Source organism: Meriones unguiculatus, chromosome 14 (assembly GCF_030254825.1).
Source record: "Meriones unguiculatus strain TT.TT164.6M chromosome 14, Bangor_MerUng_6.1, whole genome shotgun sequence".
Lineage (NCBI taxonomy): Eukaryota > Metazoa > Chordata > Mammalia > Rodentia > Muridae > Meriones > Meriones unguiculatus.
In genome coordinates this window covers 89,438,477-89,454,450 of record NC_083361.1, presented here as the reverse complement: position 1 = coordinate 89,454,450, position 15,974 = coordinate 89,438,477, and the positions used below count along the sequence as shown (strand labels likewise).

At 48.9% G+C, this 15,974-nt stretch overlaps 1 protein-coding gene and 1 pseudogene across 1 annotated transcript; one reads left to right on the top strand and one right to left on the bottom strand.

Annotated features, from left to right (window-relative positions):
• Window positions 1–2,558: 2,558 nt before the first annotated feature.
• Window positions 2,559–2,676, bottom strand: LOC132647698 (U6 spliceosomal RNA; annotated as a pseudogene).
• Window positions 2,677–6,652: 3,976 nt separating this feature from the next.
• On the top strand, window positions 6,653–8,569 carry Cavin3 (caveolae associated protein 3). The gene is made up of 2 exons (XM_021655069.2): window positions 6,653–7,133; window positions 7,634–8,569. The coding sequence occupies exons 1-2, from the start codon at window positions 6,750–6,752 to the stop codon at window positions 8,033–8,035; spliced, it is 786 nt and encodes a 261-aa protein (XP_021510744.1). The 5' UTR covers window positions 6,653–6,749; the 3' UTR covers window positions 8,036–8,569.
• Window positions 8,570–15,974: the final 7,405 nt, after the last annotated feature.

Here is a 15,974-nt window from a genome sequence, read left to right as displayed (position 1 = left end):
TTTATGTCAACCTACCTACCGCTGCCCTCTGTAACAGACTCTTCTCTATGCTGAGCAGGAGTCACCATTCTGTGCAATAGCAAACTGCTCACACAGTGGGTCTCATGGGATGCTGGCCCTAGAATTTCCCTAGGCAGATATCACCACGTGAGCACCCTTATGAGGTCATGCCCAATCTCTCCTACAGAAGAACAAGCTGGCGCGGAAAAGGCTGTGACTGGGGGGAGTCTCAGGGTGGATGGACGCACCAGGCTCTGAGTCTACTGCTGCTCAGCCTGAGGAGGCAGAATCTCCAAAGGCACCAGGTTCCTTCTGCGCTTAACTAGAGTTCCCACCACAGAGACCAGGTCTGCAGTTCTGACTGCTCAGACGGCTGAAGGCACAGGACACTATTTCACAGTAGGAAGCTGCTCTGCAGACACTTAATAATATGGAAAATCAAAGTTTCTGCAAGCAAAGCAAAACCGAACGACAGCGGAACGCAACCCCCTCCCTCTCACAGGGTGACTGCCTGCCTGCTGTTACAAAGTGTTGGTTTTTTCCCTGCCCTGGTGCTTTCAGTCAGTGTCTGTATGTCTGTTAGTTTCCTAAGACTGCAAGCTATCCTAAATGGACATGGCTTAGAACAGCAGAAAGGTGGGCTTAGGGATGCATCTCCACTGCAGAGTGCTTTCCCAGAATTCTCTAGGCTGTGGGTTTCAACCTCAGCACAGGGGCAGGGGTAGTGGGGAGCAGGCCGTATCTGTGCACAGCTATACTCCCAGCGCTCAGAGGGTCAGAAGGCCTACACAGCAAATTCAAGGCCAGCCTTGACTCCATGAGACTCATTCTTAAAAAAAAGAACAAAAGATAAAATAATAAAAGAAAGGAAGAAAAGGAGAAGAAGGAAAAGGAGAGAAATCGTTAACCCTGCCTCCAATCATCTTGGCCTTGGAGGGCAGAGGTATAGAAGCAGCGTCAGCGGCACCACATGACCCAGAAAGTGGAGGAGGACAATGTGCATAGTCCACGTGCCTCTCCTAAGTCGCAGTAACACGTGAGCTCAGGTCGTGGCTGTCCTACAATATCTGCCTTAGCCTTCACAGCCTCTCCTTGCCTTAGTCCCAGTGTCTTCCCTTATAAAGGCAACAGTCTAGGGCCCTCCCTAAGTTCAGGGTGATCTCATCTCAATAGCATTAATTTAATTTTATCTGCAAAGGCTCAGTAGCCGAATAAGGTTACACTCACAGGTATTGGGAGTGAGGACATATCTTTCTGAGAGATAATGTTCAGTCTATAAAAGCTAGAAACACCCCCCCCACACACACCAGTCGTTTGAGTAAGCCATATGCCTGATTCTTGCCATTAAAGGTATTCCTGGGTCTCTTGGTTATACTATAACATGCTGGTGTCTATCCGTTTGAATAGTGAAAATTCTTTCCTGCTGCCCTAAAGTCATGTTCCAGTGGCACAGAGCTGCCCCCTTATTGTGTCGTGTGGCCTTACTCCTTCTGTAGACAGGATGCCTGACGAAGGCTGGAAGGTAGAGCCTGCCCACCGAGGCTCATTCCCTGCCATTTTTTTCTTTTAGCGTACAAATAAAAACAGGACCAGTCATTTTATTTTATAAGACAATGAAACACTTCGCTTTCTAAAAAGTATGATATTTAGTATGGGAAAGCAATAAAGAACATTCACAGCATTGAACAGCAAAATTATATATCTTAGACATGAAGATGGACAGAGTAAAGCTTATTTCCATTCCTGATTTCATTTCCCCTGTTAGGGCAGTTTTCTAAAATAACCACAAGCCATCTCTGATATCATTTCCACAACTGAGAGTGAAACCGTGGTCTAAATAACACTCCTACCCCAGATGCTTGCTTAGCATATGGCATGAATCACCCTTTCCAGTTTGTAGGATGGCAGCAAGTCTGTTTTAGCCCAGCTCCCTGGAAGCTCTTCCTGGCGCTCCCGGGAAAATAGTGATAATGGTTAAAACCATCCCACAATAGGAAGTCAGCTGCCTATCAAAACAGTGGTGGTGGGGCCCTGCATTGGGAGGGTTTCCTTTCCCGAACTGGATGCTCTGGATTTCTTGTCTGCTCTCTCTGAGCGAGATAGAGCTATGGAAATGGGCATCTTCTTTTAGCCCAACTTGAGCTTGCATCTGCTATATAGTTCTATACCAGATACTTTTCAAGGTGTGTAGCACATAGGAGAGGGCTTGAAAGGCAAGCTGTTAACTCACTACAGAGACCTATTATCTCCTTTTTGACAGAGAACATCAGAGGTGCTCCAATGAGGAAACCGAAGACAACCAGCAACAGTCAAGATAACGCAAGCTTGTTATCCGCAGGCACCTGTAAGTGAATCAGCGAGACGAAGAGTAACAACAACAAAACCCCAAACCATTATTTGGTTCACAAGGTGTGGTGGTTTCAATGAGAATGCCCCCCCCCCCATAAGCTAATATATTTGAACACTCGGTCCCCAGTTGGTGTAACTGTTTGGGAAGGACTAGGAAGTGTGGCCTTGTTGGAAGAGTTGTGTCACTGCGGGTGAGGCTTTGAGGTTTCAAAAAGTTCATAGCATTCCCAATTAGCTCTTTCATGAACTGGCCTGTCATCCTTGCTCAGGGGCCATGCTAACCTTCTCTGTATTGTTCCAATTTTAGTATACGTGCTGCTGAAGCAAGCAACGCGGTTAGCTCTGCCTTCTGCCTGTGGATCAGCATGTAAACTCTGAGCTACTGTCGTAGGCCGTGCCTGATTGCTTTCTTCCCTGCTCTCCACCATGATGGTCAGAGACTGTGACTTTCTGGAACTGGGAACCCCAAATTAAATTCTTTTATGAGTTGCCTTGATCATGGTGTTTTGGCACAGCAATAGAAAAGTAACCAAGACACAAGGGAAAATCTTTGTCACTGGCAAACATTCAGACAACTATATCTGTGTTAGCTTTTTGTTGTTATAACCAAACACTGAGGAGGAAACCAATTCAGAGGGTAAAAATTTCATTTTGGTTCATAGTTTCCTAAGTTTTTGTATAGGCTTTGTGGCTCACACCGTGACAATCAAGTCAAGGGTTAAGTCCCTGAAGGAGGCTTAGCTTATCTGAGCATCTGATGTCTGGGACCCATGACATTTCTTTAATTTTTATTTGAGATTTGTTTTATTATTTGATGTGTATGAGTGCTTTGCCTGCGTGTATGTATGTGTATCATGTGTGTGCCTGGTTCCCATGGTGGTCAGAAGAGGGCCTCAGATCCCCTGGGTCTGGAGTTCCAGATGGTTGTGAGTTACTGTTGGGCCTGATAAGGCCTGCTGCATCTACCTGAGCCTGGCTCGAGTTTGGAGACCTGTCTTTAGCTTCTGATTTAAGAGGCACCACTTCCGGGCAAATGATACAGCATATCCACCTTAAAATCAACCCTGCCTGGTAACTGTTATGTGGAGTTTTGTCGCTGGCCCACCTCTCCTTGCACTACCTAACCTTGCCCTCTACGTCATCTTACCTCACTTCCTAATCCTGCCTCCTGACCCAAACCTATGAAAAGGACAGCTTTATTCAATAAACTGAGTTCTTGCTTCGACAGATCTCCCAGCTTGGTGGTGGTTTATTCCCTGGGGCCTCCAGGGAGGTCCAGGCCGTCTACACTCACCATCCCGCTCAGCCACGGAGGGTGTCCAGCTGGACTAGCCAACCCTCCTCTCAGCTCCACCTGCCGGATATCGGATATCGACCCGGCAAGTTACCATGTCAGTGCTGGGGATTGATCTGGGTTGTCTGTGATAGCAACAAGTGCTCTTAACTGCTGAACCGACTCTCCAGCCCCAAAGGATGTTTCTTGTATAACGAATTAATCTAGACATCTCGCATCATTTCTAAGATTTTGTTTCATTCGATAATTATAAACATTAAGCCTGTATTGGTATGTGAGAGAAAGAATTTCAGTTTACAAACAGCCTAGAGACTATTGGTGAATCGCCAACCCAGCAGCAAGCCTCAGTCTCCTCTCAAAGAGAGTATGATTCTCAGTTGCTGAAGGAACTGTCTTAGTTGAATATTCGGAGTATTTTTTTCTGTAGTTTTCTTTATAGGAACTTCCCTGCTCGCTCATCTGTGTTCATAAATCACCATGGTGGGAGAAGGAGAAATTACAGAAACCTCAATTTTTTTTTTTTATTTATCTAACCAAAGGTTCATGTTGGGACTCAGAAAACAATTTCACAAAGCATTGTATTTTGATATGTTGAGAATTTGATCTGATGGAGAATGGAAGTCCTCATTGATCTTCTCATGGCCTTTTGTCCCTTTTGTCTCCTGCCACTTCTTTCCCTGAGCAATTCACTGAAACCACAATTCTTTTCTTCCTTCCTTCCTTTCTTCCTTTCTTTCTTCTTTTCTTTCCTTCTTTCTTCTTTCTCTCTCTTTCTTTTCTCCTCTCTCTCTCTCTCTCTCTCAACAGGGTTTGACTGTGTAACCTGATTATCCTGGAACTCGCTATGTACACCAGGCCTTGAACTCACAGACCAATGCTTCTACTGCATTTTTTTTTTTCCTAAAGCAAATCATAGAAATGAGGGGTTGAGGAGAAGATTTGGCAGTTACTGTTAGGCCCAGGGAGAGCCCAATTGCCAGGAAGACAACTGAAGGAAACTTGGAGATGGATTGATGTAAACGCAGGAGGTTTATTCAGGCCATCGCACCATGGGGCCACCTTGCGAGTCAGCAAGGAACAGCCCCAGGGACCAAAAGCCTTGGGTTTTTAAAGGAAAAAGCACGGGGAGGCATGGGGAGGCACGGGGTTGCAGCTTGTCAGTACAGGATTGGGTGTAGGGGCTATAGGGTCGTTGACTTTAAAAATGATTGGTTCATTTTAGGCACCCAAGTCCAGTCAGTCCTGCTCCAGACATCTAGAGGATATCTGGTTTTTAAGTTACACCTGGGATGTCCTTTGATGTACAGATTCAGTCTTAGGGAGGGGGTGGCCATCATATCCTGTGGCTTCTCCAAAAAGGGGAGTAAAGAGCTATCTGGGTGAGGGAGTTGTGACCTCCTGGACAGGCTGCCAGGCAACCCTATCTGGTACTGCCGGCCTGCACATTCCTTTGCAACAGGGAAGAGACCTTGGGAGCAACCACTGGGCAACGATATCTTGGAACTACCGGCCTAGTTTAATTTTTTTTTTTACAACAGGGTGGGTCTTGTCTCAATTCATCTGCTTCTTTTTTGTCTGCGTCCTTCTGCTTTCTGGAAGAGTGCTGAGAGAATGTAGGTTAACATGGGGTATAAAATTCTTAAAGAAACCTGGGAAGCTAGCCTGTTCCTTTCGGTTACGAGACTTGTTGCTTTTCCAGAGAACCAAGGTTCTATGGCAGCAACCACTTTGGGTAGCACAGGCATAAAGAAAAAGATTTCCAAGTTGTTGGGCTGCAGTGTGGCTTATCTGCAGAACGCTGTCTGGCATGTTTGAGGCCTTTGATTTGATCCCTAACGCTGTGGCCTGTCAGCTGACTAATCAGTCCGCTGCTCAACATCTATAACCCCAGCACTGTGTGTGAGACAGGAGGGTCTTGAGCTTGAGGCCTGCCTCGCACAGTGAGACCCTATCGAAAAAACAGAAACAGAGTTGACGCCCTGGGTTCGGCCCCGGCACAAGCATGAACTAGGCCTGGTGACACACGTGTAATCCTAGCACTGGTGGAAGGAAAAGGTCAGACGCCCAAGTCATCCTTGGCTGAACAGTGATTCAGGGCCAGCCTGAGCTACAATAAAACCCATCTCAAACAAACCCTCTTAAGTGTTAGTTCGCCAGGCTCAGCCGGATCCAGAACTCTGTTGTTCTCATGAGCAAAATCAAAGTCCAATTGAAACAGAAAAAAACATTTCACGGTGAGAAACCAGGAACCAGCCTGACGCAGCGACTTTCCACTCTGACACTCCACGCTGGTCTCAACTGGCGATCTTCCTACCTCCCTGTGCACCACCACATCTGGCTACAGCAGCAATGGCAGATCCTCAGACTCACCGATTTTGGACAGCGGGGTTGAAGGCATTCGGCAGGAACCACAGTTAACTTCCTTTAAAACAAACCAGTACGGATTCTAACTCATGGCGGAGCTATCTATTCCTCGGGAAGCCCAAAGCAGGACAACCCAACCCGATGAAAAGAAACAGCAATAAGTGAAGCCAGAGGCTGAACCTGGAAAATATCCGGGGATGCCCCGCCCAGCCCGCCTAAACACAAAGCCCTGCCTTGGGCCTAGGCAGTACTGGGTCTGGGGTGGAACTTGTCAAACTTTAGAGGCCGCCGCCCAGGGTGGGTGGGGTTCAGTAGTTTAGGTTATGCCTTTAACACCCCTGCTCTCCCTCTCCCACCCCCCACGCGCAGCCTTTTTCTGATCACTCCATGCATAAACAGAAATTTCAGTGGCTTGCCCTTTGACGTGAGAGAGCCGAGGCCTGAAATAGGCCCACCAAGAAAATGAGCGAAAGGGGAGCTCAAGTTCAGAAAAAGGGTGCCTCTGGGGCCAGCCTGTTTATCCCTTAGATCCCGGGGCGGACCCTTAAAAAAAAAACCAAAACAAAAAACTTTGGACATCCCGCCCTGTGGTCGGCCTCTTTCTCCCCCCACCGCGAAAGATGCCAACTCCCGCCCGGCTGGGCTGAGTCACAGCCTGAACTGGGAGGAGGCGGGGAGAGGCAGCCCCAGCCCAGATTGCAGCGGTCGGTTCCAGGGAGAGCAGGCCGGGTGGTCCGAGACCATGGGGGAGAGCGCGCTGGAGCCGGGGCCTGCGCCCGGGGCGCCGGCCGGGGGTCCCGTGCACGCCGTCACCGTGGTGACCCTGCTGGAGAAGCTGGCCGCCATGCTGGAGGCGCTGCGGGAGCGGCAGGGCGGCCTGGCTGAGCGGCAGGGCGGCCTGGCGGGCTCGGTGCGCCGCATCCAGAGCGGCCTGGGGGCTCTGAGCCGCAGCCACGACACCACCAGCAACACGCTGGCGCAGCTGTTGGCCAAGGCGGAGCGCGTGGGCTCTCACGCCGACGCGGCCCAGGAGCGCGCCGTGCGCCGCGCCGCCCAGGTGCAGCGGCTGGAGGCCAACCACGGGCTGCTGGTGGCGCGCGGGAAGCTGCACGTCCTGCTCTTCAAGGTCAGTGACCTCAGGCACCCCCACCGAGAGGCACTCTCGCCTTCCCCGGGTCCACCGGTTACTTTCCTGACCCTACAGGCGGCCCTCAGCTGGGGAAGACTCTCAGAGCCGCACCCACTTCCCACATCCCAGCCTTGATGGCGCTCGCTCCCAGCCTGGACAATCCACGCCCTCCTTGCTTTAGCTCAGGCAGATTTGGTCAGCCCCAACCGCGTGAAAATAACGGTTATGGTGTTTCTCTGCCTCCCCCAAATGCCCGTACAGCTGTTGTCTTGTTTCACACCTTACATAGTTTCACCTACTTTGCAAACTTTCACAGTCTGCTCTCCCCCTCCCTGCACATCCCTCTGCTCTCCATCCCCCAACTTTCCATTCCTCTCTCTTGGCCCCAGTTCCCTGTGCAGAGGCAAAGGGCGGAGTAGCTTCCCTCGGTGTAACTGCGAGAGAGTTTCAGGCTGGTCCTGGCTAAGTGCCCACTAAGGCTGTGTCTTCACATTCAGGAGGAGACTGAAATTCCAGCCCGCGCCTTCCAGAAAGCACCAGAGCTCCTGGGACCGGAGGACCAGTTGGTGCTGGGCCCAGAGGAGCCAGAGGATGAAGTTGGAGAGAGTTCCGATGAGGAGCCGGTGGAGTCCCGGGCTCAGCGGCTGCGACGCACCGGCCTGCAGAAGGTGCAGAGCCTGAGAAGGGCTTTGTCTAGTCGTAAAGGCCCTGAAGCAGCACATCCCACGCCAGTCAAGCCTCCCCGCCTAGGGCCTGTCCGGAGCTCCCAGGGCCCAACGGAAGGCCAGCCGGCCGCTCAGCCAGACCCGCCGCTAGAGTCTGCCCTGGAGCCAGAACCGCCTCAGGCTACCGAGGACGATCCTGGGAGGCCGGTGCTTCAAATAGAGAGCACGGCCTGATCCCTGGGGCTCCCTGCCCCACTTGGTGCTTATGCCTTGTCCCAAAATAAATCCTTAAAGAGTGCAGCGCTTACATCCAAATAAGGAGGGAATCCTGAATCCACTGCCCAGCTCCAGTCCTTCCCTCCTTCCTTCCGGGCTTTCTAGTCTTGTACCCTGTGTCCTCTGAAAGAGGAACATCCACCAGTTTAGGCTCACCACCAATAAAAGCAGTTTCATCTAACCCAGACTCCATGTGGAAGGGGAAGGCAGTGGGAGGAGTAAGCATGGCAGAGCCGGAGCCTCGAAAGGGTTTGGCAAACATTTCTGCCTTTTCATTGAGTCCTGGGTTCTCCTGCATCGGCACGGAGAAATACCCTGCCGGCCGCTTACTGCCTAAACACATTCCTTGTGGGGACACGTGAGTGCAATTTTGGGCCCGGCGGGGGGCGGTATGCAGTGCTTTGATGAATGCCCAAGCAAATGCCAACTAATGCGTTCCCATCTGGTTTCTTCGATCTCTGTCATCCTTTATTAAAAGCTGAGTTTTACAGAGTTCTTTAGCCAGGTTCGTGTTCACTCCTCCGACGTCTGGTGTCGACCCTCCCTCCGGGGCCTCTCCTAGCAGCCACAGACCATTGGGTTGGGTGCAGTTGGAAAGCAATCCAAAAGTAGCCTTTGGTCTACTTACGTTCTTCCGCCAAAAACCAAAAGAAAACACACAAACCACTTATTGTTTTAAAAAACAAATGAGTAATCTGATAGGTGGAGAGAGTCTCGGCCACTTAGAATTGAGCATCTCCCACAAACAAAGAGACAGTGTGATGAACTGACTTCATAGGTGAAAGGAGTAAAACAAAATCTTCTCCCACAGTCTTCATGCCAATGCATTAAAAAAAAAAATCTACATGTCTTTTAGATTTTGTTAGGGTTTGAATCTGAAATGTTCCCTGAAGGCTCACTGCTGGGAGCTTGGTTGCTCGCTTCCTTCTACTTCTTCTTCTCCTCCTTCTTCTTGTTCTTCTCCTCCTCCTCCTTCTCCTCCTCCTTCTCCTCCTCCTCCTTCTTCTTCTCCTCCTCCTCCTTCTGCAGTAGAATGGGTTCTGATCTACTGAATAGATTAAGCCCTGGTGGCTTCCATAGTATGCCAGCATTATTGGGAGACAGTGAAAAGTAGGTGAGCTTAGCTGGAGAAAGTAGGTCACTGGGTGTATGTCCTGGACAGATGGATGCTTTATTGCCCATCTCTGTTTCCTGGCTGCTATGAGGTGAGTGTCCTCAGCTAGATATGCCTGCTGCCATAACCTGCCTCACTTCAGGCCAAAAACCATCTCGGCAGGCCCCATTTTAAATTATAACAACAACAAATCATCTCAGTATGGTAGCATGAGGAATTAATTTCATTCTTGATGCCTAACAGAATAGCTGCAGTGTTAATTCCTCTGAGGGTATACATCATGTCAGTTTCATGCACTTTCAAATAATCTGGAATATTCAAGTGTCCACCACCATTCTGTGGACACTTCCATATCTAGCACTGGCAGTGGGCACATGGGATGGGGGAGGGTTATCTATTACCTTTTTAGGGAAACAGGCCATGTGGAAGCCTAGCTGCTTGAAGTAGCCCAAGTTCTCCCTCTGTGGCCAGGCAGGGCATAAGTACAGCAGTTTGGTCTCGATGCCTTCCCTGGGGGATACAGACTGCAGCTGGCCTGTGTATCTGGTGAAGCTGCCATGGGTGCTGTGATGCGGTCTGACGACTGGCTGAGACACCGGTGGGTGTTTCTGGGCCAGACGGCACACACAAATGAAGTGTAATGATTGCCATCCATGTGACAGAAGCTACGCAGTGGCTCTGGACATCTGTTTCCCTCATATTTAAAGAGAAGCAGCAGCAGACACGTGCCCAGCTTCACTGCACTCGTGTGCAGGCTGGAGGACAGCTTTTAACAGTTGTTCTCTTCTACTGAACTCAGATCATCAAGCTATGTGACGTATACTCTCACTTGCTGGGCCATCCTTGGTCTTCTATCTTCTAATTTAAAACGTTTTTAAAGGTTTATTTTATGTGTTTTGCCTGCATGTTTGTATGTTCATCACATGTGTGCCTAATGCTCATAGAAGCCGGGAAAGGGCATTGGATCCCCTGGAAGTGGAGTTATAGATGGTTGTGAGCCACCCTCTGGGTGCTGGGGCCTGAACCCAGGTCCTCTGCAAGAGTAACAAATGCCTTTACCTGCTTGGCCATCCCTCCAGCTCCTATATTCTTTCATAACTTTTGCTTGAGTTTCATTCAAGACCAACAGCCACTTATCGAGTGCCTCCTAAGTGGCAGGCCCTGCCTGAGTACAGTTCAGAATTTCCCCCCTCCTGAGTTTTCGTTACTAACGAGTGGCACTGTCATTTGCATAAAAGTTTAACTTTTGGTTGGTTAAATAGTTCTGCGTTCCCTCCCACGAGGAGGTAGTTATCGTGGACCTGACCTTTACAGTAAGGCTTCCACACTATTAAGCCTTTTGAGGGCTTCTCACCTGACCAGGCTTAGACCACTGTCTGATCATGCAGGTCTCCTGATTCACACCGTCAGTGTCTCTCACGATAAAGCTAAAGCTTTTCACTAAACTTAGGAATTGGTCTCTTGTGTCTCTTGCTGTGTGTCCTCATGCTGCAATGGGTTGAATGTCTCTGAGCACTGAAATGATGCCACAAGTGGGAGCTCACAGTTGACCCACATGACAGTCACCACTCGAGTGCAGGTGTACTGAATGTTTGTACAAAAACTCCGTTCAGGCTCTGTGTGTAGAGCGCGTGGCTGGCCCAGACGCCGGAGCTCTCATTGTTCTGAGCCTGTGCTGTCGTGCTGAGCCACATGCTCTCAGTCTGGTCTCCTGCAAAACTCAGCAGGGCACACCTTCTTCAGGGCCAGGCGTTTCCTTGGTCCCAAAGCACCCCTTGCCCAGCCCTCAACGCTCTGGTGGCCTGGTCGTGGTTGCTACGCTTCATCCCACTCTGCCCGGTGAAAATTTGCTCTGGAGACTGTTCTACTCCGGTTTCTTGCGGCTGGTGCTCCTTTTGACCACATGGTGTCACTATTGGGGTGCCAGTGTCCAAGCTGGCGCTTCATCCAACCTCCCCCCCCCCCCAGCTCTTTCTCCGCTTGGTTTGATTTTCTGGAGTGGGGGCAGTTGGTGGACCAGGCTTTGTGGGTCTGAGGCTCCTTTCAAATGGGGAGAGAGGAGCCTCCTCCTGCAGACCCTGAAACCCTGGTAGTCACAACACCCCTGGCTTCCTAGCCGCTACTGCTTTCCAGAGCCTCCCACCTCAAAGGAACAGGAAAATAGTCTTTTTTTTTCTTTTTTAAATCCTTAGGAATCCACCTGATTTTCCAACCCACAAACAAAAGGAAGGCCTCAGATGATTTTTTTTTAAACACATAAAATGTCTAGGCCCTTAACTTCTAGAAACCCAAAGACTTGGGGAACTTCCAAAAGAAGGTACAAGTTAGTTTTTATGCCTTCCTACTTGGTCTACAGTAGCAAATAACCGAATCAAGTTAAAACAAAATTAGTTCTGTTTCTTAAAAGCCCACTTGATCACATTATGTTCTCAATTGTCACGGCTACAGTAATTGTTAATAAGGCTGGAGGGCATGGAGGGCATGGAGACGCAGATGAGAGCCTTCCCACAGTGCAGCGCGGCCACAGCTGCTTTAGGCAGGTGGAGGGTACGCTGATGGATCGCTAAATTTCAGAGGTTGGTTCTCAGCTCTTTAGGCCAGAAATGGAAATTTATTCGTTGATCCAGCATGATTTGGCTGATCTGAAATAGCAAAGCTCAAAAAAGATTAACTCTGGTACTAGCCTCATTAATTTCCCTAAGAAATCTCACTGCCGGGTAAGTGGAGCAACCCAGGCAGAGAGGGCAATTTTCATCCTGCTACAGAGTCTCCAGAGAAGTCAAAGAGAGCTTAGGGTGAGTGCAGAGAGTAAGGTTACTGAGCCTGTGCTCTGGCGTGACATTCCTCCTACAGCAACAAAGAATCCGTGCATTCATGGTGGGGAATTCTCCTGTGGGTAAGTACAGGAAACTCTGGGCTTTCCTTTGTTGCAAGCGGAGGAGTCATAACCTCAGCCCTGAAAACCCCTCATCCCCCAAGCCACTGAGCCCACTAAAGTGTCTTGTTCAGTCTTGTCTATTCTTAGCTGGTCTGCGTTTGAAAAAACCCAGGGCCCAGGAGCTCACCATTTTCCCAGCAATCCTATTTTCAGATAACGGGCTTGATGGTGATGGTTAGTTAGTTTTTGTCACCCTGACACGGGTGCAGTCATCTGGCCTGTAGGCAAGCCAGTGGGGTCAACTTTCTTAATTAATGATTGAGGAAGGAGGACCTATCTCATCGTTGGCAGTGTCACCCCTGGGTGATTAGCCCTAGGTTGTTTAATATGATGGACTGTAAGCTGTAATTGAAGAGACTTCACCAGTCCAGGCCTGGCAAACATGGATCTGGCAGGCCTTGCCCTTCTCCCCGATACCTTCTGCCTTGCTAAAAAACTTCAGATTACATTCCTAAAGCTAGCCATCAAGATCTATCCCCTTTTTTCGACACTTCCTCCTCTTGAGGCTGACTACCAGTCCGTCCAGCTATCAAAGTACTGAAGTCCAGCAATCAAAGGCCCCTTTGGTTAACCTAACTAACATGCCCAATCAAAATATACCACCCCATCCCAGTCCACTCTAACACAGAACTTCCCCCCTTTTCTCTTTTTAAAAATGATACCTGAAAGGTTATTTGCTGCTGTTGTTCCGCCTGAGTCAGAGAGCAGTCACTTGCACTTTTCTTCCCTGACTGATAGAAGGTCTCCCTGTGAAAACAGGGGTTTGAGTGTTTGTGCCTAATCCAGGAAGGAATCCCCAATGTGCCGGGGTGAGGGGCTAACCTTCAGCAATAAGACAAATCCCTTCCTCTCTAGGTGGCTTTGGTCACAGTGTTCATCACAGCAAACTAGGACAGTGACCAAGGCATTTTCTTTATCCCAAGATCAAAATCTGTTCCCACGATTTCCAAGTGTGGCATTTGCTTCTCCTTCAGGGATATGTTGGAGAAGACCTACTGAAACAGGGTACAGAGGGCTGAGTCATCTAGGATTTCCCCAATCTCTTCTTCAGGCCAGGCATTATCTGTTCTTTTTTGTGTTCTTTCGAGTTGTGGCCTTTTTTTTTTCTTGTGAATTATTCCACTTTATGGAATCTGCCTTAAACAGGTAGATGGCGAGGTGCCATGGAAGCATGATTTTCCTACTCAAAGACATCTGGGCTTCATGGCTGGCAATTGCCAGTTTTCTTTGCCAGGTCTGTTATAAGAACTAAAAAAAGATGATTCAGTTGGGGTTGGGAATAGCACAGTAGTGGCAGAGCATTGCTTAGCATGAGGTGCTAGGTTCAATCCCTAGCACTAGAAAAAAAAATGTTCTTTTGGTATTTGTGGTTTCTTGGGAGACTAAGGCAAGAAGATCACTGCGAGTTGAAGGACACTAGGGTCTACAAGAGCCTGTCTCAAAATCCCCCTCCCTGAAAAGGATGCTGCCTTTATGGAGTTCACACGAACAGGCTTTTGCAGCAGAAGTCGCTGTATTGGAGAGACAAGGTTCCGCAGTCCAGAATGGCCCTGAAGCCTCAGTTCTCCCGCTTAGATCCCTGCCTGCCACCATGCCCACCTTGTGGTACAGTTTGGAGTTAAGTGCTCTGTCCCAGCAGAGGTAGCAGCTATAGGGGAACCTCGTGAGGTCTCCCACGGTCTTCATGCCAACCTAACTCCCCTCTCTAGATGCTGACTCTTGTTGCATTGCTTAATTTTAAGGGTGGCGGGGAGAAGCCCTGAGTGGGTGAAGGTCCTGAGTGAATGTGTGTTTCGACATGTGGGCATAGCCACGTGGAGGACTCTAGGGCCACACTGACAAAGCTGTTACCTACACGGTTAAAGAGGAACGGCAAAGCTTTCCTCGGGAATCTGAGTAGGGAGTCTGAGCATGAGTGTTTGTGGGCCTGTGTGGAACGGCAGCTTCCTGCTCCAGGATGTTGACAGCCTGAGCAGCCGACCCTCCTCGTGCTGTGGGTTTCCAGAGGTGTCAGCTAGAGCACCCACTTGATCCCAGCTTCACTCTTAATGCGTCTGTCTTCTCTTCACTCACCACCCCGAGTCAGGGTTCTGGGTCCCAAGCAATGCGGGTCTTGAAACTTCTTTTTATTTCCATAAATGTCTCAAGTAAGTCAAAAGTTAGTTTCAGGTAAGTTAGAATGATCATGAGACTTCCACTGACGTGTTAGGGTCCACCCTGTGGAGAAGTTCTTTCTGCTCAACAGCCAAGATTTCCCAAGCCCTAAGTGTCACAGTCAAGATGTGGCTTCATTCACATCACTGACCTGAACCCCACATCCGATGAGTCACTGACTGACCCTTGCAGATTTTTCATGAACTCGGTGACATATTATCTCATAAATAAATCCACTACATCTGGGGCCACTCCAAGGACTTGAGAAGAAAACTTGCATAGGGGAGCCAAGGGACAGAGGCAAGTTAGCATCCGGAGCTGATTATGCTGTTTACTATGAAGATCTGTTGGGCTGAGTGGACAAGCAGAAAACGCTCAGAACCTGGCCGGGCACGGGCAAGCTTCCGGTTCCTTGTTTCGTTTGGATTGCTCTGCTCAGTGGGCAAATTTACTCATGCAGGAAACTGGCTCATACTATGAACATTCGCATTCGTAGGCACTAAACAATATACTTTTTGTTTAACTCATTTTGTTGTTGTTTTGTTTTTATACTGGGGATTGAAACTAGGTCTTACATATGGTAGGCAAGCATTTCACCACTGATCTCTCTCTATCTCCTTTTCAGTTTAAAATACACCCTCAGTGGCTGGAGAGATGGTTCAGTGGTTGGGAGTGCTTGTTGCTATTGCAGAGAACAGGGTTTGATTCCCAGCACCCACGTGATGGTTTACAACCATCTCTAATTCCAGGTACAAGGGATCCAGGGTTCTCTTCTGAGCAACCTGGAGACCAACCATACACTTGGTACATATATATATATATATATATACATGCAGGCAAAACACTCGTACACAAAATAAAATAAATAAACCTTAAAAACCAAGACACAGTTCCACTAAGCTGCCCAGGCTGGCCTTGAACTCATGATTCTCCTGGCTCAGTCTCCTGAATAGTTGGGATTATAAGCATCAGCCACTAAGCCTGGCTCCAGATTTAGTATTTCTGTGCTTTTGCCCTGTAACTGAAAGTGTAGCTGTAGCCCCAGTGACAGTGTCACTCACAGCATAAGACGGGGGACTTTTTAACCCCCCTTCAGATGCTGACACAGTGCTTGGAACTAAGCGGAAAGGATGTCTCCTGGGGAGGTGGCAGAGAGTAAGGCTGAGCAAGTGCTTGGCCTCAGGAGCTCGCTCTGCTTAGTGCTCCTTTTTATTGGCTCTTGGCATGTCTGGGCTGACTAACGCAGGCAGACACGCAGACACTGAACGTGGAGCCGCAATCAGTGTATGGGCCCAAGAAAATGTTTTATTGATCGATTGATAGATTTTTGAGGCAGGATTGATTTTCTGGAATCTAACTATGCATCCTTGTCTGGTATTTAGACCAGGCTGACCTAGAACTCATAACATCTGCCTGCCAGAGCTTCCCACGTTAAAGGTTTGTGCTACCAAGCCTGGCAAAATATTTTACTTTCTTTTAAGTCAGAAGAAAGCAATGAGTGTTTTACTCAAGAAGGGCGTCGTGATAAACACTATTAATATATAGTAACACAGTTGTAAAACTACAGTTAAAAACTGTTTTTTTGTGGGTGGGTGAGGTGGCTTAGTGGGGAGGGGCACTGTGTGGAGCCTGAACACCTGACTTTGTTCCCTCTGTCCCACAAGGTGGCAGGAGAGAACCGACTCCCACGA

Coding starts and splice junctions, on each gene's coding strand:
- Cavin3 (XM_021655069.2), top strand. CDS start 6,750: ATGGGGGAGAGCGCGCTGGAGCCGGGGCCTGCGCCCGGGGCGCCGGCC. Junction 7,134..7,633: donor TGCACGTCCTGCTCTTCAAG/GTCAGTGACCTC, acceptor CTTCACATTCAG/GAGGAGACTGAAATTCCAGC.